General features: G+C 33.6%; 1 protein-coding gene across 1 annotated transcript in view; it reads left to right on the top strand.

The window, feature by feature from the left end:
• The window catches only part of Smp_176920 (putative neuronal RhoA GEF protein), a gene marked incomplete at both ends in the record, with an annotated part of 68,303 nt that extends 54,050 nt beyond the window's left edge, over positions 1-14,253 (top strand). The window contains 6 exons of the mRNA XM_018798867.1: positions 863-1,072; positions 2,434-2,516; positions 4,503-4,629; positions 8,939-9,036; positions 10,582-11,588; positions 14,193-14,253. Of these exons, the coding sequence (XP_018650713.1) occupies positions 863-1,072; positions 2,434-2,516; positions 4,503-4,629; positions 8,939-9,036; positions 10,582-11,588; positions 14,193-14,253 (1,586 nt within the window). The remainder of the gene's footprint in view (positions 1-862; positions 1,073-2,433; positions 2,517-4,502; positions 4,630-8,938; positions 9,037-10,581; positions 11,589-14,192) is intronic.
• Positions 14,254-23,217: the final 8,964 nt, after the last annotated feature.

Raw genomic sequence — 23,217 nt, 5'->3', positions numbered from 1 at the left:
ATATGTTGGAAGAACAATGGGTCGTGACTCACTCACTTACGTCTGTTACTCCTTGTGGAGGAGAATAGGACCCCCACCAGCATTCTCAATCGAACTCTGTCCTCGTCATTCCTTTCCAGTTGTATCCAGTTGCTACCGATCCTTTTGATGTCTGCTTTCAACTCTTGACGCAGTGTGTTTTTTGATCCTCCTCTTTTCCGTTTCCTTTCAAGATCCCAAGTAAGCGCTTGTCTCATAATACAGTGAGAAATGAGTCCTGAGATGTATGCAATTTTCAGTACTTTCTAAAACTAATTGTCTTTAATTTACAGATCATCCCATTCTACCATGAAATAATTGTAAGCAAATAAAATATATATATTCATTTATTGTTTGGATCTTCCTGTGATTGATTTAAAGGACTAAGACTTATCATTCTCTTGCAGCATACATAAATTACATGCCATCTGAAGAGAAAGATATTAGGTTCGAGTCCCGATTACGTATAAGTGAATTTGCCTGGTGAATACTGTATAGGACAAAACACTCATCTTGGATTTCATTCTTTAAGAATCCATATATAGAAAAGATATTTCTTTATGACATTTGCCTACACTCACTTTATGACTGATTATGTGGGAACTGTTGTTCCAGATTTAGAACTGTAGATCACTAATCTAAGAAAATTCACCTCATTTGTACTGAACAAATGAAATCTAAACTTTTAATCCGAACCCGATGTATTCATCAGTAAACAAACTTGAACATATCGTCATCATGTGCATTAGAGTCACGTTTCAGCGGGTTCTTTTTGAACTACGACGCATATTGAAATAACTGTGACATCCATATTTTTTTTCTGTTCTATTACTACTATCATCAGAATCACTAGAAGATAAAATGCGTTGGCTGAAAAATTTTGAACGACTTCAAGAAATTCAATCTCAACTCATATGGCCATCAGTTTCAGAATTAGAACCAAGAGTATTTATTCCGGAATTTTTACGTCAAAGTTTAATACGTCAACCATGTGAACGATTGATTGCAAATCCTAAACGACAATTATTACATGAAGGTTTTTTAACATTAAATGGTAAGCTAAAATATTTAATATTGGTAGTTCTGAAACATATATTATGTAATAATTGAATGATAGGATATAAGTTAATATATACAATATTATTGATCATTACTTAACCAAGTCATCTTACAAGTTATATTATACTAACTTACTTACTTAGCTACGCCTGTCACTCCCAATGGAGCATAGGCCAACGACCAGCATTCCCCAACCCACTCTGTCCTGAGCCATCTTTTCTAATTCTATCCAAATTCTGTTCGTTCTTCTCATGTCTGTATCCGTTTCTCGGCGTAATGTGTTCTTTGGTTTTCCAATTTTCCTTTGGCCCTCACGATTCTATGTGAGGGCTTGCCTTGTGACGCAGTTGGGTGCTTTCCTCAATGTGTGAGAGGTTGTTAATAATAAATTGAGAATATTTTTAAAATAGTAAATCCCATAATAATAGTCAATAGGGTCAAATAAAAGCTCATAACAAAACAAATATGAACATACATATAATATAGTTACTTAATCAATATACATTAGAAATATATATAATAATAGTTCACAAACATATCTTAGTAGTTACTATTCTTCTATTCTTCATCCGGTTATTATATATTAGTATTACAGTTTCAAAGATGGATTTGTTCTACTTATGAGTGATTTAAATTATGAACTGGTGAAAATGAGGTTACGTTATTGATTTTTCAACCATACTCATGATCTATTCAATTTCTGATCATTCTAACCTACCTAACTAAATGATAAAGCAATTAATCACAACTGTTTGATCACTGTGTGGTGATCAATGTCATGCGTGTCGAGTCCTTCTTAGTGCTGATCGAATGTTATCGATCACGTTGAAATGTGGTCATCAGTCTAGGTAGCTCGACACTGCGTGCACTATGTTGAAATAAGATGGTGGTTGGAGGTGGTCAACAGGAAAACCCTGGACTCGGGTTTCGTGCTACTTGGTACTCGTCAGCAAGACGTACCTGAAATCTTGAGGGAACTGGTGCTCCCTGACGGATTCGTTCCCGCGTCACCCAGATTCACAGTCAGAAACGTTGCCACTGAGCTAATCGGGCCGCGATCGACCTCCTGTAGGACTAAGATGTAATCACAATTGATTGATCACTGGGTGGTGATCCATGTCATGCGTGTCGAGTCCTTCTTAGTGCTGACCGAATACTTATAAGTGATTTAAATTATGAACTGGTGAAAATAAGATTACATTATTGATTTTTCAACCATACTCATGATCTATTCAATGTTCTGATCATTCTAACCTACCTAACTAAATGATAAACCAGTTAATCGATACTTTGGAAGAAAATGTGACTTTTTTTTCAATGTTAGAAAATAACGTTTATTATTTTAATTCATTTTAGATGGAACTAAAACTATTGAAATATTTGCTTTTTTATTTGATGATTTTCTCTTGGTTACACGAATTAAAAAACCACCAAAAAAGGTAAATAATATAAAGGGTTATTATAATATTTATTTTAAAACTTTTGAATGGAATCAATAAAGAACATTAACTCCACCTGACGAGCCCTAAATAGGACGAAACATGCTTTTTAAATTCCAATGCTAGCCATCTACCTTTGCCTGTGATTATTGATTATTGTAATGAATTATTTATTATCTGAATAATAAATTGATGTTTATTGTCATGAATAGAAGTAGAAGGATTGAATAACATTCGATGACTTGAATAAAGTATAAGATAAGATAGAAGCTATTATCAACAATATAGACAGAAATATTCTACAAGGAGTGTTTAATATTTTAAAACTTTTGAATGAAATCAATAAAGAACATCAATTCTGGGGTTCAGGTACATCTGTGTGACGAGCCCCAAGTAGGACGAAACATGCGTTTTAAATTCTACTGCTAACCACTATCCATCTTTGCTTATAATATTTACAATAATGTTCATGAACTTTCGATTTTTTTAGAATCGTCGAAAAAATTATTTTTTATTCATAAGACACCAACTTTCCTGATAATATACAATACTTCATAAGTTATTGCTTAGTCACTCTAGTCTATATAGATAAATGTCAATGGCCTAAGATTAAATATCAAAAGTTCAAATCTAAGGTACAACTCTTAGTTAAGAAGAATAACATAATGTTTAAATTAAGCATTTCTGTTTTAACATTTAGACTCTACTCCATTGTATATTTAAACATTCACGAAAGAATTTTCCTTACAGTTTGTTTTTCTATTCTAGATCAATTCTTGACTGTCATATTTAGAAAAAATGAAAAAGCACTAAAATCAAAAGCTTTATTTCATTTATATTTATAGGCTATATTTGTGAAAGATTGATTTCAGCTGAGGTAGCATTAAAAATCAGGAATCACTGGATAGCAGTTTCGTGCTAGCACAGGACTCGCTAGAAGTGTGTAGTCATATGCCATCTAGAGATCAAACTCAATACTGTTAGGTATACCTAGGAATACTTGGTCATAAGAATCACTGTATTGGCATCCATTTACAGTTATATCATTTACACATCAAACCTCTTGAAGCACTTGTTTCATTTCTATATATCACAACCTTCACTAGGTTTCTAGAGTGAAGTGGCTCATTGTTATACTGTCATTATGCTTGACTGTTTCAAGTCAAAGTATAAACGAATTAAAATTTTTTTCTTCGGATTATCACCACTACTATCAGGCAATAACTTACTTGACTTGTAGTGTCGGTTACTATGTTAAGCTCGTATAGCTTAGTGTAGCTTCTGGACAGGCTAATTTATCCATTCTTCTTGAGTCACGTTTTCACTATGTCACTTATCAGCCTTGAATGTTTCTACACAAGCGTATGTGTGTGCACTTCTTATCCTATTCATCACATGTCTGTAGCACATTTTAGTATGACCATAAATATTGATTAAAGCTTGGTTAGATGGAGTTGGTTCACACACCTTGTCCACTGCGAGCCCTTTTGCTATACTCTCTTTTCTTCGCTTCATCTCTTTGATTGTCTATCCAGATGAGTGAGTATACAAAATATATTTATTCGAAATCCATTCTCGTATTTGACTTATTTTATTCCGTTATTCACCGATGCGATTTCAGTCTCATATCATATATAAGAATAGTCAGGATGTATATTTCGACAGCAATCATTCAACAACGATTATTTGTCCAATCTAATTATATTCATATCCTGGGTCACAAAAAGCTATATACACTTGATAGAATACTGTGATTTATGTAAAGTTTTCATTATGAAATTAATGTATTGATTATAAAACAGAATATGTTGACTCTAAAAATAAATTGATATTCACTTAAACTTCGATAATGTAATAAGAAGACGAAGATTATCAGAACTATGTCTTCTTATTACATTATCGAAATTTATCAAAGGGACTAATTGCTTTAAATTCACTTAAACATTAATAAGTTGACTAATTGAATAGATCTTTGTATTATTTTAGAAATCGTTTTCAGAGAATCCTTTAACTGGTCGTAGTATAACAGAAGGTGGAGTATTTGTTGTTTATAGACAAGTGATAGCACTTGATCGTTTTACAATCCATGATTTAGGAATTGTCGAAGCAACCGGTAAGTTATTGTTGTCTTTTATAAATCAAATTATTTTTGGTTGTAAACTACGGATTGGTATAATAAGTTAATTCTATTTAAGTCCATAAGGCAGTGGCTATCTGGATTCAGTAGTTTGATGGAAAACGCAATGGTATTTGAAGTAAAACAGTGCTGAATTCGAGTCCTAGAGTGAACATCACCTCTGGAATGTGGTAGACACATCCAGTTAACGAGACACTAATAAGGGTAGAGGCGCGTCCTGGATTACAGTACAAGGCCACTACCTAACACTACTTAAATGATAGAGTCTATTACCAAGTCTATAAACGTTTCTGTAAGTGAAAATAAACTTGGAATTTATATTTATTTCCATACTTGAAATCATGAGTCAATTGAAGCTAGACCACCATGGAAAACCTGGAAGCACTGTTTGACGGCCGTTTCGTCCTATTGTGAGATAGTAACTCACTGAAGACAATGATAGACGGTGGCACAATTTCGTGGATTAGTTGAAGTTAGATATTAACATCGTTGGATGCCAGGCAGCTCAGTGGTCTAGTGGTTAAGAGTTCGCACGCGAGACCGATAGGTCCTATTATATTTAATCAATAATACGATTAACATGGTTATAAATAATGTCATGTAGCAATATAAAGTTTTGTGATATGGTACTTCAAATTATGATAACCTATGAAGTTCTTACCATCATTAAAGAAGCAAATCTGGATGAAGTGAAGACATGACAGAGAGTAAACCACATCACTTTACAGTATATAATTGAAATTTTCCACTTTAGATAATCATCTTATTCTATAATTAAACTTGTGTTGCATATTTCATTCTTTCACTTCTATGTTCGGCTTTTCATAAAATATACCGTTTCACCTCATGTTAAAATGTTGTTTATCTCCAATTACTTCCTATATCATAAATTATGATAATGTGAAACGCTACTAAATTAATAACCTGATAGTAACAGTGGTGAGATTTCTTCTTGTTTAAAGTTTCTTTTTTTATCATAAACTGACCACAAATTTAGGATTGGTGTAAACCTGAGAGCGATAGAGTGTTATTTTGTCCTACTTTAGGTCATGTGATAGGAAGTGTCCGTAAATTCATAGATAGACAATGATAAGATTATATAAAATAAAAGCACTTATTATATGATAAGGATTCTATAATGATTTAGAAGACATTAGATATAGACCATACTATCAATGAATAACGGATTAAATTGAAAGATGGTTGAAACTATGTTGTACATAATGGATTCCATTGTTATTTTAGAAAATAGAAGTAAAATACTATCAACTATTAGATTAAAGAAGAAGGTTATAGTGTGGTTTACCTTTCCACAGAATGAAACAAAATTAGTTTATAGTTGTGAAATCTTTCCATTATAGCTGAATAATCTAGAAGTGTCAGTGGCCCCCGAATGCCCTGATACGGCTGAAAGTGGGGAGAGTCCGCTCTCCCTCTCCAAATGCTCTCATATGGCCACGCGGAAAAAGCCCCTGTCAGAGAAGTCCTACTCACTGCCTTCTCACTCCACGGGTGTTGTTTACGAAATTGAAAGGACGAAAAGCGAATGTCTGGCGCTTTAACCGGGTTGGTGGATACGGAGAGTACACGTAGGGGAGTTGGAAAACCCTGATTCCAAACCAATGGTGCACATGGGCTCCAGTATCCTGAAGGAACAAATGGTGTATGAATCAATCGTTGGTCACCGTCTACCATGGGACTGCATTTCCTTACGATGCTCCACTGCCCTGTGGATCAGATCTTTAGTTCGAAGGCTCCGAGTGTGGCCCCCTAAGAAAACCACCTGCTTCGGTTTGAGCACTCGGACAGTATCACAGCCCTCACACAAATGAAATGAGATTTTTGTGGCGCATATGTATCTTGTTCCTCTTTGTACCAATATTTATGTGTTCAAATAAATAAATAATAAATAAATCTAGAAGTATGTGCGATTGCACTTTGAATGTCTAAAAAAATATTACAAAATCAATTATTATCAGAAGACACATGTTAAGAAAATGCTGAATGGATAACATTGGTACGTATCGACTTGTTAGCTAGATGTATCTTCTACATTTCAGAGTTGATGCTCACTCAGAGATTCGAACTCAGTACATTTTGTTTCAAAAGACATTACTTTATTCACTTAACTACTGACCCAATACAACCATTCGCTTGTACAACGGGTATGAGATTTAATTCAATATGAAATGTTTGTATTCTCCAGTTATTAGTATTCATGAATGAAGTTTGATCAATCTATTTTAAATTAACTTGTTTCATACTGATTGTGTAGAAGCAATCGACACAAGATGCTAATATGCCATCCAAGATTGATCAACAACTGGATAATCCAAACCATTTCAAATTTCATCTTGGACTTCTTTAGTTAGTTGTTGATAATGAAAATATTGCTGAAGTATTTACTTTCAACAACTCCATGGAATTATAATGTTTGTTAATAATGATCATAACTTTCTTCGAGGTTATATCAATTGAACAGATACATAGGCTGTGCTACAGTTTGTTATAAAATGCTCACGTTTAAAGTTTCGTAGATTGAATGTCAATTTACAGCATTGTTTACTCACATATATCTGGGAAAAGTTTAACATTGTTATATACAATTAAGAATGATGTAAAAACTCACATTGATGGTTAACGAACAATCTTCAAACCGGTATTTTTAAGCTGTTCTTTATTTCATTTCTATGTTAAACTCATGGTTAGGCAACCGTCAAAGACCAGAAAGCACTGGACAGATGTTTCGTCTTTGTTTGGCAACAAGAACCTAGGATCTTAAGTTCAATACGTGATGGGATAGTATATGGACATTACTGACAAGTTTCATACTGGAAAGATACATCAGTTCAATGCTTCCTGGTTTTTTGATTATTACTTAACTAAAGATAGTCCATGATGTTAGCAACCAAATTCAACAATCTGCAAAAACCCCTTATGCTAAACATAGATAAATGTACAACAGCTAATCCAGTGAATATAGATCTGCCTAATCATAAACATAAATTGAACTATAAGTCATCTTCTAAAAGTTTTTATAAAGGTATTGAATGAAATCACCACCAAGTGTTTACCTGTTCAGTTTAAAGCCTATTAGTTTAAACACATTTTGTATTGTTTGAAGACTCAAACAAACTCCATTACAAAAGCCAGTGGCTATCAGGACTCAATAGCTAAGTGGGTGACTAGATGGAGTTTGAAGCAAATGGTACTTGGTTCGAGTCCCGGGGTGAACATCAACTCTGGGATACAGGCCCACCCAGCTGACGAGCCTCAGACAGGACCAAAAGCACGTCGTGGATTCCACTGTTAGACACCATCCATATTCGCCTGTTAATTTAAATTATAAATATTTGATAAACATATTGATCAGCCACATATTGAGGAATAATGATAATATGAAATGTAAAACATAAAATGTTGAACGAATGCAGGACTCGATGAAAATTATCTAACGTTTGTTTTAATTGTTAAACTGAATATTAGAATAAGTTTGAAAGATTGCAATGCGATATTTGTGTATTGTAAACACTTTTGTGAAATACCATTCTTGACAATCAAATGAATGAATTTGAGAACAAGCCTGTAATGTCTGAAGTTTTACTTGACCTATAAGCAAAACGTTATTTCATAGTTGAAATCATAAGTCAATTAAAGCTAGACTATCGTGGAAAACCTGGAAGCGTTGGAAGGCCGTTTCGTCCCATTGTGGGACTCCACAACAGAGAGCATACACGATCCCGCCTCACGAGATTCGAACCCAGGACCTACCAGTCTCGCGCCAGATCACTTAACGTTGAGGTGATTCTTACATTAACTAAATATGAAAGATACTTCTTTTCTTTCCTTTTATCTATCATAAGTTTACATTATCAATTCGGTCAATTTTAAACTCAAACCATTCCGTTTCTTCTCATTTTCCCCCAACTCTCTTCGTTCTAATATAATGAGAATGATTTCAAAGTTTGTTTTTGTGTTTGTTAGATTTTACTACTCACGTCTATACAAGCATATCAACAAAACACACACACACATTTTATTTCACACGCAATTTAAGTTATTCCGTATACGAACACCAAATGTTTCTTTAATATTATTGTTGCTATACCACTGAATTCCATATTAACTTTTTCTGCCTTAGATTATCTATGTATGTTGCAAAGACATATATATTTGATAATTAAATACATATCTTGATAAGCATCCCCTTTATAGTATATCATTATCTATTAGGTTTTAATCTATTCTGTTTTTTCCTCATTACACTATTACCTTATATGTATAGCTAATGGATTACGAAATGCTATTGTACTTGTACTGATAACACGATTTCAACAGATTACAGGTGTGTATACTCTACAAGCAGCAAATGAATTAGATAAAGTAAGTAAAATGAATTATAGAAGGTAATAGGCTATTGTTAATTCATATAGAATATTTTTATTTATCTATAAGAATATGTATTAGAATGATTTGTATTATTTGTTAACAAGTGAACTTAAGCTCAGTTGCTAACCAGTTGATAGGTAATTAAGATGTTCAGTTTATTTGTTTATTTTTTGTGATTTTGTGTTATCTTACCCGTTTTAGTGAAGTAGCTTCAGGTGATAAATTTAAACTGAAGTTGACGTTTTATGTTAACTGAAAAGCTATTGAAAACCATAAAGTGGTAAATTGAGGTTTCTTTCTAGAATGAAACTCTTCGGCATACACTATCCAATGCTATTAGCTGAATTTTTCCCATTAAATCCTATAACCCTATTAATCTATTTAAAGACTAGGTAATAACTGACGGCCTGCTTAAACATCTGAGCTACCTGTCCCTGCCATCTAGATATTTCAACAACTGATCCAATTTTCTATGTTTTAAAACATCATTATGGCTATTAATCGCATAACATATTCAGGTGCGTTTCTGAAAAGTTTACAGCCTTTCGCTGTTAAGGTTACAAAAGGCCTAATTAGAGATATCGTGGTTGCTCTCAGGCAATATGCTGCAAAAAGAATTCACGTTATTCTGATTTCGATTGACTGAGCTGCTAACTTCTAACTGGCGATCACTCAGTATTTATCGTCAGGATCGAAGAAGAAGTTAGAAACGGAAACCTGTTGAAATACTTTGTGCTGAGAATTCAATACTGTACTAAAAATGTGATATTGAATAAAGCTAATCATAATAAAATAGATAAAAATGTATTACTGTTAACTTCAGAATATGAAAGGAATATATTTTTAAGTAGTATAGTACTCTAAAATTCAAATACATCAAGGCAACAAGTCTCAGTAGGACGAGACACGCGTCCTGTATTCTACTACTAGCCATATTTCATCTATTTTTATACTAACTTATATTACTATTGGCTGTATCCAGGCGATCTGCAGAGGATATACATATGACAACTATAATAGATGGAAATCCAGACAAAATATCAACAACGGGATAATTCGATCCACTTCAAATTGAATATTTTGAAATAGTTTTCCAAAGAAATGCATTTTGAATATGTATATTTCATAAACTTATTGATCTAGGCAGACATTCAGAGAAACTAAGTGAACAGAGTGAAACAAAACGAGATGAAGTGATGCTCAATGGAGAAGACAAGTGAGCCAAGTCGTTTTGATCGAACGTGACCCGATCTTGATATTCAAACAAAATTAAATTACAGACACATAATGAATAGGGCAAGCAATCAACACACATATGATCATAAAATATGTCATGGTTAGCAAGCGAATAATCAAGAAGGTCAAAATGTTGTTTGGGAAGAATGAAGAGATTGATCTTTCCAGAGCCTAGAATAACCTCTGTAGGTTCGACATAGTATCATCCATTATACAGTCTATTTGAATTTATGTCATATAGTTAAACAATTTCTTCGTTTTTTTTCAACATTACTCATTATTATCATTATTTACTTCTTTTAGCAAAGATGGATCGAGAAATTACGTAATAGTCAACAAGCATTTCAAGAGAAATTAAAACGTAAATTATACGGTATTGATATGGATCAACATACAAATAAACATAGTAAATTAATTAATGCCAAAAATAAACTATCTAGTCAAACATCAATAGCTGATGATTATTTAAGTACTAGTTTATCATTAGGTATAAAAGATTCAATTGATGAATTAAATAAATCAACTGATTTATGTAAGGGAAATATAACTGATCAAAAGAATTCGGAACTATCATTAAAAAAGTTGATCAAGTCTAAAACACTTCAGACAGAACAACAACACCAACAAGGTAGTGGTGATGATAATCCACAAGAAGATGATAACTCAAATGAACTCTTGAATACAACGGATTCATCACAAGTAACGACTGTTGAAGTAAATTATGCAACAGTCAATAATACAGTTATCGTCAATATACCGGATACAAATATGAATACTAAGAATTTGGAACCAGATAATACCTTATCTGGTAATACAGATTATTCATCTGATGAATCGATTCCTAATAATAATAAAATAAGACCAAATGATAACTTATCATTGCATAATAAAACTCCAGATTATATTATTCGAAATAGGCACAGTCTTGATCCAAATTTTGCTACATTAAACATATCTAATACAAAATATTCTGATTCTATTGGTATAACTAGTACATCTTCTGTTACAATGAATTCACCAAATACACATATACAAATTACACCGGTAACAGAGAAACAAATTGTAGCACCAATATTTTCACCTCCTAGTTTATTATTATTTGATCGTGTTACACAACATAATGAATTTCCTTTTGAAATGACAAGACAAGTACAATTTTCACCACCATTATCACCAATATTACATGTTCCATGTGCAAGTTTACCATTAGATATAACAGCACAAAGTGTATATGATCTACCAGATCGAATGTTATCACAAATGAATATTAGTGATGATTCTTCTAAATTAAATAATTTGATTAATAAAAGGTTAGTATGTCATAGATTATCTTTTTTAACCGACTTTCATGAAGGTGAATTTTGTCTATCTAGTAGTAATATGGTGACTAGATAATGTGACAGTATAAGGAGGTTCGTTATTTGATGTTAATTCGTTAAATTGACTGACAACAAGCCAGAGACTAAGCTTATACACTTCACGAAGGTATATCAATAATCTAGAGAAAGTTGATACTCTACGTGGGATAAAAACGCGCTTTATTTCGTATCACCACTAGAGATGTTTCGATTAACCGCTTGTGTACTACAGATAATTACATCATTTAATCACAAAGCGATAGTATCATATCATCTCATCTGGTCCTGATATCTAGTAGGAGTTTCCTCAATGATGCTAAAACCTAACTGACAAATACCAACCTGTATGAAACTTATATCATCAAGATCCTGTCCACTGCCTGGTCTTCATATATATATACATATACCATGCGTAAGCACTATAAATGATTTAGCTGAAATATTCAACATTGACAAACAGCAAGACAATGGTATATCTGACTAAAGATTAGACACATTCTTCATGTTGTATTTAAAACACAAGTTGTTAACAGACTATTAGTGACTATTTTGATCGTATGATATCGGTTTGACTTTCCAACATCGATATGATGATTTACTATGGTTGCTTTTAATCAGCCTACACCATTAGCAATATCTATGATATTTCGTAAATTTGATAACATTCAGTGTTGAAAAACTCCAATGATCAACTATTACTCTTAATATGTTCACAAGTTAGAATATTAAGACATTGATAAATTTGTATACTAGAATAAGAACGAATATAGTACGATATGTTGTATATTTCTTAAATGAATCAGATTACAGGATCACATGGAAAGTAATGAATGATAGGTCCTCGGTTTGAATCTCGCGGGGTGGGATCATGGATGCGCAATGCTGAGGAGTCCCACAATAGGACGAGTTGGCCGTTCAGTGCTTCCAGGTTTTCCATGGTGATCTAGCTTCTAGTGATTCATGATCTCAACTATTAAAATTAATCATTAATTATTAATTTATTGTTATTTCAAGTTTGTATTTATGAGTAAGCCACCGTTTCTTACATTTTCTAAATAGACAAAGTTAGCTATCATGAATGCATCTAGATAAGGACTTGAAAACTATTGTATGGAAATCTGTTTTGTTGATTTACTGATGTAATTTAATACAAACGTTGTTCATCAAATATTTTCGCTTATATTTTATTGGAAAACCGAAATTCACACAAGATGGTATCTTAATAGTCATAAGTAAAATGTTCTATCATTATTATTTCTATATGAGAAAGACTACGTCTAAGGAATATTATCACTTCAAATTGACTTCATATAATCTGAATAAATAAATAAAGATGATAGAAATAAATGAGTCGTTCGACATGAACTAATTCTTACAGTAACTTTTCTAGCGAAGATCTGGTTTCTCTTTGAATGAGTTCACCTATGGAGCTGATAGTATATGTTTACGTAGAGCGTTCCAACTGTTGATTATTCAACATGAAAAACCCTATCTCACCTTGAGTTCATTTAATCAAAGTTTTCAAACCAAATTAGTTTTGGAGATCAAATGGAATGAAAAGATAAGAAATATTAAGAACTAAATGATTATCTAAGATACGGAGTGGCAATGTAACATCACCTCGGTTGAATTCACAAGTCAATCTAGGCTAGACCACCACTGAAAACCTGGAAGCACCAGACAGCCATTTCATTCTAGCATGGGACTCCTCAGCAGTACGTATTCACAATAACTCACGCGTGACTTCAACCGAGGACCTTTGGTCTCTCTCACGGACTCTTAACCTTTAGACCACTGAGATGGCATCCAACAATAATAATGCCTAACTTCAATTAATCCATGATCTTACACATGCTTGAATCTGAATAAAACTTACACTGATGATGGATAAGACAATTTATTAAATAATCCGATCTTATGATCTCAATCACCTTTACAAATATTTATATTTATGCTTGATATATTTACGGAACTCTGTGTAACATTTTTACCAGAATATTAAAAGATAACGATTATATCTCGACTATTGAAATTACTATAATATCCACAAAAACCCTTCTGAAATTATTCAACATTTGCTCATTAGTGACTGGCTTCAAGAGGTATGTCCTGGAGTTCTAGTGAGAAGCCATGACCATTTGAGTTCAGCCAGGTCTGTTGTGAGATAGTTACTCACTAAAGACAATAGTGGATGTGTCGCTCAATTGCGTAGATCGGTTGAAGTTAGACATCAAAACCATTGGATGCTACACAGCTCGGTAGTCTAGAGGTTAAGCCCTAGGGCACGAGACTGATGCGTCCTGCATTCGAATCTTGCGAAACAGGATCGTGGATGCGCACTGCTGAGTAGTCCCACAATAGGACGAGTTGGCCGTTCAATGCTTCCAGGTTTTCCATGGTGATCTAGCGTCAACTGACTCATGATTTCAAGTATATATATAAATACATATTACTTGTTTAACTATGTAGTAAAAATGTTAATTATATTCCGAAAAGAATAGAAATAGTAAAGAATATTTCTCCCTCTTTTTCTTTTCATTATATCTCTAAAAACAGATCTATTAAAGGTTATTCAGCATCACCTCCAGTGAATCGTAAAAATGATGAATCAAATTAATTAATAAATAATCCTCTCCTCTTGATATCTGATATATAAAAGTTGAAACTTTATCCAAAAAAAGAAAAGAAAGAAAATCATATCGAATAAGATAAATAAGAAAAAAGAAAAAAAGTATTTCCATGGCAACTATTAATCTATATATCCTCCATTTGTAATGTTGTACATGAAGAAGAAAAAGTTTGAAAAAAAATTTTAAAAAAACAAACAAACATGGAAACTGTCTATTTTGAAATTGGTTTCAATTATTGATTTAATGTACAAAAATTATTATTATTATTATTATTATTATTATATATGAACGCTTATGCATTTTTATGTATAATTGGTTAGTAGATCAATCTAATTTAATAATTAAAAAAACTGAATTTTTCTACCTCCAGATAACACATGATTACGTAATGTTTTTGTTTTGTTTTGTTTGTTTGTTTGTTTACATTTATGTTCATATAAAACTGGTTATTATATTATGACAATCTTTTAAGTCATTTTATAATTGAAATCATTAGTCCATTGAAGCTAGACTACCATGGAAAACCTGGAAGTACTAGACGGTCAACTAGTCCTGGTATGAGACTCCTTGATCCCACACTCAGGACTTTAGTCCAAAGCCTTCGGTCACTCGCGTGAACGCTAGCTCAGTGATCAAGAGGTTCGAATCCCGTGCTTAAGGTATTTGATGATCACTACTGAGGAGTTCCATAATAGGACGAAACGGCCGTCTAGTGCTTCCATGTTTCCGATTGGTGGTCTAGCTTCAATTGACACATGATTTCCACGAACCCCCGCCCTTCTGTGTTTATGTTCATTTAGATGTTCTCTGATTGTTGTCATTTTTGATAATGTATTATGTAATATTAACTGCTATTTTATTGTTATTATAAACATTCAATTATAAAGAGATGCATTTATTATTATACATATTAATACATACAATGCACATACACCCAATTGTACTTATATACTACTAGAGAAGAAAAGAAAAAGTTTTTTTTTTGTTTTTATTTTGGAATTTTGTTTTTTGTAAAATATTTTTCTGAAAGTAAATATGTTTATGATATGAAGGTATGTTATTTACTTCTTTTTGTTGATATTGTGTTTGTGTATATTGTTGAAATCTATTGTTTACATCAATGAAATGTTCTTATATTGTAGACTAGGTAGGACTAGATAGTTGTTTTGTGTTAATGTGAGACTCGTTGACAATGGAACCTTCGGTTGTGATGAACTTCTAACCTCTTGATGCCTTTCGGTTCACATTTCTATATTCAGTCAATTAACGACATTACTCAACCAATAATCTTATATCCTTGATGTTATTAGGAGTTCACCTTACTCGGTAAACGGAGGGAAGGTCAATGACACAGTGACACGATAAGCTATTCTAATCCGTTGTCCCAGGTCCTGCTAACTAGATTAAGAAGTTTTGATGAGGCGTAAAGAATGTATTCTATAAGCAACCAGAAAATACGAAGTCACTAAGCACACAAATCAAGCTTATTTATATAATGATAGAACCGCCCTTGAAAGAGCCACAAAATAGCGTAGTAAAAAATCCGTCAATCAATGACAGTCAATGATTCCCGAATGGAAAATTGTTATGTCTGAAGCGATTACGACTTCACCAAGTCTATAAACGGAACAAAGACCAATAACCTAGCTTATCTGATGCATCCCAGCCCCACTAACTAAAGAGAGAGGTCGAAGTACGAATGGGGAATAAATATATTCTGCAAGCAGCCAGAAGATACAGCGACCCAACACGCACAAATTAAACGAATATTTACAACATAAAACTGTCCTTAGAAAGCGTTACAAAATAACACACTAAAAGACACAACGGACTAATAGCGTTTAAGATTTTCTCAAGTGGGAAATACGACATGAGGGTGAAAAGAGCCCTTTTGGCGCGAAAACAAGGAAATTCAAATTTTCAAAATAAAATCACAAAAATAACGTGTTTACCAAGTGAGTTCTGGGGATCTAACATCCACGACAGACATGTAAGCTGTAGATCAACTAAGCGTCTCTTGGCGCGAAAACATAAAGTTCAAATTTTCAGAATAAAGTTGCAAAATTAGAACCTTTTTCAAGTGTGCTTTGGGGATCTAACATTCCCAAAACAATCCTAGAATCCATTCGCGGTAAGGCCGTCGATGCACACTGCTGAGTAGTTCCATACCAGGACAAAACAGTTATATATTTATATATACAATATTTTATCGAGTTTTACGTCCTGTTTGATATTTTACATCACCATTAATATTCGTATATCCTTGTAATCTTTTACGCATACACTAATCAAAATGGACATCTTGTATGAAGCTATCCATAAATGCTAGTGTGGTATTTAATTATGAAAGATATTAGTATTCAACTGTTTTGAATTCAAAGAGCAGTCAGGTGAACTGCATGGTTTACGTGTACATATACCTATATACATATATATAAACCTATTTTTCTTTTTCAAGCTTCCATAGTCGACTTACAATTAATGAACTTCAGTATTCATATATCTATATGTATGTTTCTTTTCGAATTATGTCTCTAAGTGTTTAGCTTTTCCCATTACACTTGACAATAATATTATTCTGACATCTCAGTTAAGCATCTGATGAATATCCTTTTATTATGCTGCTATAGTTTCACAAATTCAGTCAGATATCAGTATGAGGATTTGTGGAGTTTGTAGTATTTTCATGTTGAATTCACGAGTCAATCTAAACTAGACTACCATTGCAAACCAGAAAGCACTAGACGGCCGTTTCATCCTAGTATGGGACTCCTTAGTAGTGTTCATTCACAATTCTGTACGCAGAACTCGAACCCATGACCTTCTATCACATTGCGGACGTTTAACCTCTAAACCAGTCAGATATATTTATACTAGACTGTATGTTGATTGTGGCTGACTGATCCGAACGAAATTAAAACTACCTATAGATTTTGCATGAAGAAAGCTGATGACAAAATTTATAAGCAAAACTAGTAATAAGGAAGATAAATAGACGCTAGAGTGAAAATTTAATAAGATGTATTATACAATGATTGCAAAGTTGACCAAGAGATTTACACGAGTAAGGATGACCGAAACTGAAGACAAATCTTATAATGAGCCTAAAAATATCTTGTAAATGTATTTGATATAGATATAATGTAGGTGACAGAAGAATCTAGGACGTGCCTCTTATTTTATTCACAGCTCATCAGCTGAATGAACCCGCTATATCCCATAGTTAATATTCACATGAACTGAATTTATTAAAGAACTGTACGTAAACGTAAATATATTTACATCCAGTCTAGAGAACATGTACAATAAGAAATATCAAATCATTATCCACATCATTAATTCAACTAATTATATATCAATACGTGGTCATCTCTGTTATTCTCTTTTGATCCAACTCTCTACAATACAATACCATATCCCTCTTGCATGAGAATAAAAGTAACATTTTACATATTCATTTTCCCGTATTTTATTCCCGAGACAATTGTTTACCGAACGTAGGCGTTTTAAACAAAAAAATAAATGTACCATTATGTCTAATTATCTTAAATAACAATCTCATATAAACGTATACTTTTAATAGTTGAAAGTGTGAGTCAATTGAAGTTAGACCACCAAGGAAAACCTGGAAGCACCGGACGGCAAACTCGTTTTATTGTGAGACTCCTCAGCAGTGTGCATCCACGATCCTGCCTCGCAAGATTCGAACCCAGGACGTATTCTTCTCGCGCGCGAGTGCTTAACCACTAAACCCCCGAGCTGCCTGGCATTCAACGGTGTTACTGTTTTACCTCAACCAATCCACGAAATTGAGCAACCATTCAGTAAGTTCAACTGTATAAAATTAGTAAAATCTCCACAAAATCCCCTTCTAATATATTTGTAATATCTCATCGAGTAGAAAAATTAGATTTTCTGACGTTTCTTCTTTAGAGAATAAGAAAAAAGAAGTGGCTTACACTGAGTCACGAAATGTCAGAAAGTCTATTTTTTTCTACTCATTGGGATATTACAAATATATTATATAAATTATGTTCAGTTTATTAATTACTATCTCTCACGTTTACAGACACACTTTCGTTTTATTGTGTATAAATGTTATTCCCTACCTAATGGTGCGTTGAGGTCTCTTTGGTGGATATATAAACCTACTATGTTTGAAATAAATGTTTCTCATAACAGGAGCTGTTATTGATGTTCTGGACTCAACTGACAGGTCTAGGCGCACAAAGGACCAATAAGGACGCTAGGCTGCTCATACCGGTCAAACGTCATTGGTTTGGCACAGTGCCAAGGTTGGGTAAGTCCTATTTCGATTGGTGAACAAATCATGTGATAAAAAGCCGGGCTTAAATTCACAACAAAAGTATTCAAAACCGATCAGTTCTCTAAATTCATTTAGTATGGTAGGTCCTCGGTTCCAATCTCGCAAGGCGGGATCGTGTATGCGCACTGCTGAGGAGTCTCATAATAGGACGAAACGGCGGTCCAGTGCTTCCAGGTTTTCCATGGTTGTCTAGCTTCAATTGACTCATGATCTCAACTAAGAAATTAAAGCATAATCTGTTTTATTAAACATAATTGTATAGATAGTTTTGATAATTTATTTAATTCATATTTTTGCATTTAGTGATTGGAAATAAATAGTATTACATTCATGAGAAGTAATTTCTTCTTCTAAAGTACTTATTAATTAAAAAATTGCCCGCTTAAACCTTATCAGCACTTTGTAGGAGTGTTTTGTTGTAGTTTGGCTTTGTTAATCAATCACCTTGACAACCGTTATTATATAAATCCCAACGGTGTTTGAAATCAGATGGTAATAAGAAGCGGGAACTACAGTTTGTTTGCCGATAGCACGGATAACAAAGCTACAAGCAAATTGAGCAAATTTGAAGCAGAGGGGCAAATATGTATATGCGAGCAAATATAGAGGCAAATTTATAGTCAAATCGAAAAAGGCGCAGCTAGGCAAGGCAAAAACTATTAATAGAATTCGAGTACATATTTACATGGAGAAGAGAATTATTCATCGAGTGATATTTAAGCTATTAACATTTTAGCTAGAAAAAGATATACACGTAGGTTGTGATCTGATCGAGAGTAAACGTTTATACAGACAAGATAGGGATCATAATTGTACAAATAAATATGCAGATTGTTACAGTTCAAATAAAATTGTCTGCTAAGTAAGTTAATAAAAGGGATTAACAAAATTTAACCATAATCGACATTCATTATAGGGAAGGGTTACTATAGTTTTACTGCACATAACATTCAAAAAATACATAATTTAAACTATTTACTATTGCACCATTGCACAAGCAAGTGGTTATCAGGACTCAGTGGCCGAGTGGATAACGCGATGGCGTTTGAAGCGAAAGGTACTGGGTTCGAGTCTCAGAGTGAACATCAACTCTGAGATGCAGGTACATCCAGCTGACGAGTCCCGAATATGGAGGAAACGTGCATCGTCGATTCCACTGCTAACCAATATCCATCTCTGCTTACCATGCTTGTGAAATAAGGCTATATCGATGCAGTCCGCACAGTATGCACATATGCCAATTGGAGACTGACCAGTTGTAGTCCTAAACATCAATGGGAAGATTCAAACGAACAATACTAAGTTGTATTTACTATTATGTGTAAAGTTCAGCATCATTTATTTATTCACTAAAGATTATTTCTATTATATAGTGCCAACTACATATGTCTTTTATGTCCAAAACACACAGATTTTAATTGAATATTACATTTCTTCAATAATTATAAGAATGAATACAGTTCACTTAGTATTGTTTGTTTAAATCTTACCATTGATGTTTAGGACTGCAACTGGTCAGTCTCTAATTGGCATATGTGTATAATGTGCATATTACCTCGATACGTAGGACGAAACGCGCGTCCTGGATTCTACTGCTGACCGCTATCCATCTTTACTTATAATGAATACAGTTATTATCAGTAATAAATTCGAGGTCATCATCATTAGAAGAAAAAAAGAAAAAACATTTAATTAATCGATTAATGTTTACAACACCATTAAAAATAAGTTTTTCCCCTTTTTATTGTATTATGATGGTCATTTGAGAGGATATTTCCTGTACTATATGAAGAATAACATTCAATTAATATTTGAGGTCATTTGAATTTTATCTTTAAATTAACTTTAATTATTATATCACGCAATAGAATGTTTAAAGATAGTTAATCAAGTATTGAATATTACTTACTTACTTATGCCAGTTATCCCTCGTGCAAGAGCATAGGCCGCACACCAGCATTCTCCATCCAACCCTGTTCTGGACAATCCTTTCCAGTTCTTTCCAGTTAACATTCATCCCTTTCATGTCTGCTTCTATGTCCCGGCGTATTATGTTCTTCAGTCTTCCTCTTTTCCGGATTCCAAGTTAGTGCTTCCCTCCTGATTCAGTTTGGTGATTTCCTCATTTGTATGTCCTATCCACTCCCAAAGTCTTTTCCCAGTTTCATCATCAGTTGGAAGCTGGTTTGTCCTCTCCCATAAAACGTTGTTGCTGATAGTATCCGATCAGTGAATGTTGAGTATTTTGCGTAAACAATTGTTTATAAATACTTGTACCTTCTCGACGATGTTTGTAGTAGTTCTCCACAATTCAGCTCCATACAGTAGGACTGTCTTGACGTTCGTATTGAAGATTCTCACTTTTGAAATTAGTTGAGAGTTGTTTTGAGTTCCATATGTTCTTCAATTGTAGAAATGCTGCCCTTGCTTTGCCAATCCTCGCCTTCACATCTGCATCCGATCCTCTTTGTTCATCAATGATGCTTCCCAGGTACGTGAATGTTTCTACCTCTTCCAGAGTCTCGCCATCAAGTGTGATTGGGTTGGTGTTCTCCGTTTTGTATTTGAGAATCTTGCTTTTCCCTTTGTGTATGTTGAGGCCTATTGATGCAGAGGCTGCTGCTACATTTGTTGTTTTCATCAGTATTTGTTCGTGTGTATGAGATAGGACGGTTAGGTCATCTGCGAAGTCCAAATCGTCTAATTGATTCTGAGATGTCCATTGTATTCCATGCTTCTCCTAAGTATTGAATATTGCAATAGTTGAATTGAATAATCTGATTGTGGTGTATATTATTTATACCGATAATATATAAGTAGTATGTAACCATGATCGGATATGGAATACTTAGCAGTACTTGATTGAATTGAAGTGAGTAGATAGAAAATTAATGAGCAATTGAAATCATAATAGAATTGAAAGAATCATAAAGGGTATAAAGGACAATTAATGGAAGATGTACAAATTATGAGCCTCGATGTTATTTTGTATTCAACAATAAGTTAGTCTTCCCTACCTGAATTCTTGTTCATTACAATATGATATTACAGATTTTACTTATTCGATCCCTTCAAAACATTGAATTTAATGGTAATTATGTAACTGGGATACATTAAGACACAAATTTACAATTACTGATAATATTGAACATTAAAATTTAGTCAATTAATGAACTTCATTCAAAACTCTGATCCTATTTTAACTGAACTTCGTTGGTATATGTTATATCCTAGTGAAGACATAGGTACAGGTAACTCCCGTGACCTATTAATAGACTATTATTCTATATATATCCTTACTGTATAACTATTCAATGATTAGATTGTGTATATCTATATTCATCTTATTATAAGCTTCGTTTTGACCTATAAATTATTATTATACGAATTAAATTATATTCAGTTTATTGATTATTGTCTCCCACGTTCACAGCCACATTTGACTTGATCTTGTACAAATATTATGTTCTACTTTATGGTGTGATGTGGTCTGTCTGTCTAGTATATAAACCGAGTATGTTCGAAATAAATGATTCTCATAGCAGAAGCTGTAATTGGTGTTCTGGACTCCATTGAAAGGGCTAGGCGGACAAGGGAACATTAAGGACGCTAGACTGCTCATACTGGTCAAACGTCGTTGATTTGGCAGTGTTAAGATTAGAAAAGTCGCATTCCGATCGGCAGATAACTCATGTGATAAAAAGAGACATAAATCCATAATAGTATAGTTATATTCAATATTTACAGTTGGTTCATTATAAAAAACTTTATACTGACTACCGTGATGTTGTCCTTCGATGTAACGTATGTTGAAGGAAGATGTTTGCTAGAATAGAAACCTCTTTCGTTCGTTCCAGATTGAGACTAACACAAATTATAATAATTCCTGCGAACTTTATGATAAAAGCATCAATAACATTGGCTGTAATATTCGCAGATGTTACTGAAACTTCGGCTATTCAGTGGAATGAGTATTGTAGGCACATATCCATAAAATGATAAACTTACACAACCGGAGTACACACGAACAATAATGAAGCTATACGGTCCAGGCTGAGAGAGTTTTTGTGATTTTATCATGGCTCCAGAAACTGACTATTACGGAGCCATATGGATGAGTTCCTCTACCTTATGCATTACGATTTTAGAACCTGTGAGCCTCTTTCTAACCTTGACAAGTTTTCGAACCATATAAAAGAAGTGTATCCAATTTAATTCTTTGGTTTTGTATAATAAATTTTTACTCTATACTGACTGTTTACTGATTGGCTACTGTTTCTCAAGGTCACTTAAGATTCTCTCAAAGGTCGTCCATAAAATATGGTCTTGCCAGGTAATCCACAAAGGATGCACATATGCCTATAAGAGACTGATTAATTTCGATCTTCAACATCAATGATAAAATTCAAGTACATCAGAAGGGGTTTTGTGAAGAATTTTGTATTTTCATGGTTGAAATCATGAGTAAATGGAGGTAGACTACCATGGAAAACCTGGAGGCACTGGACGGCCATGTCGTCCTATTATGCGACTTCTCAGCAGTGCGCATCCACGATCCCGCAATTGCGAAATTCGAACCCAAGACCTACCAGTCTCGCGCGGGAGCACTTGACCGATAGACCAC

This window comes from Schistosoma mansoni, chromosome 3, assembly GCF_000237925.1.
Source record: "Schistosoma mansoni strain Puerto Rico chromosome 3, complete genome".
Lineage (NCBI taxonomy): Eukaryota > Metazoa > Platyhelminthes > Trematoda > Strigeidida > Schistosomatidae > Schistosoma > Schistosoma mansoni.
The sequence above is the reverse complement of the archived record's forward strand: the minus strand, read 5'-3'. Positions and strand labels throughout refer to the sequence as shown.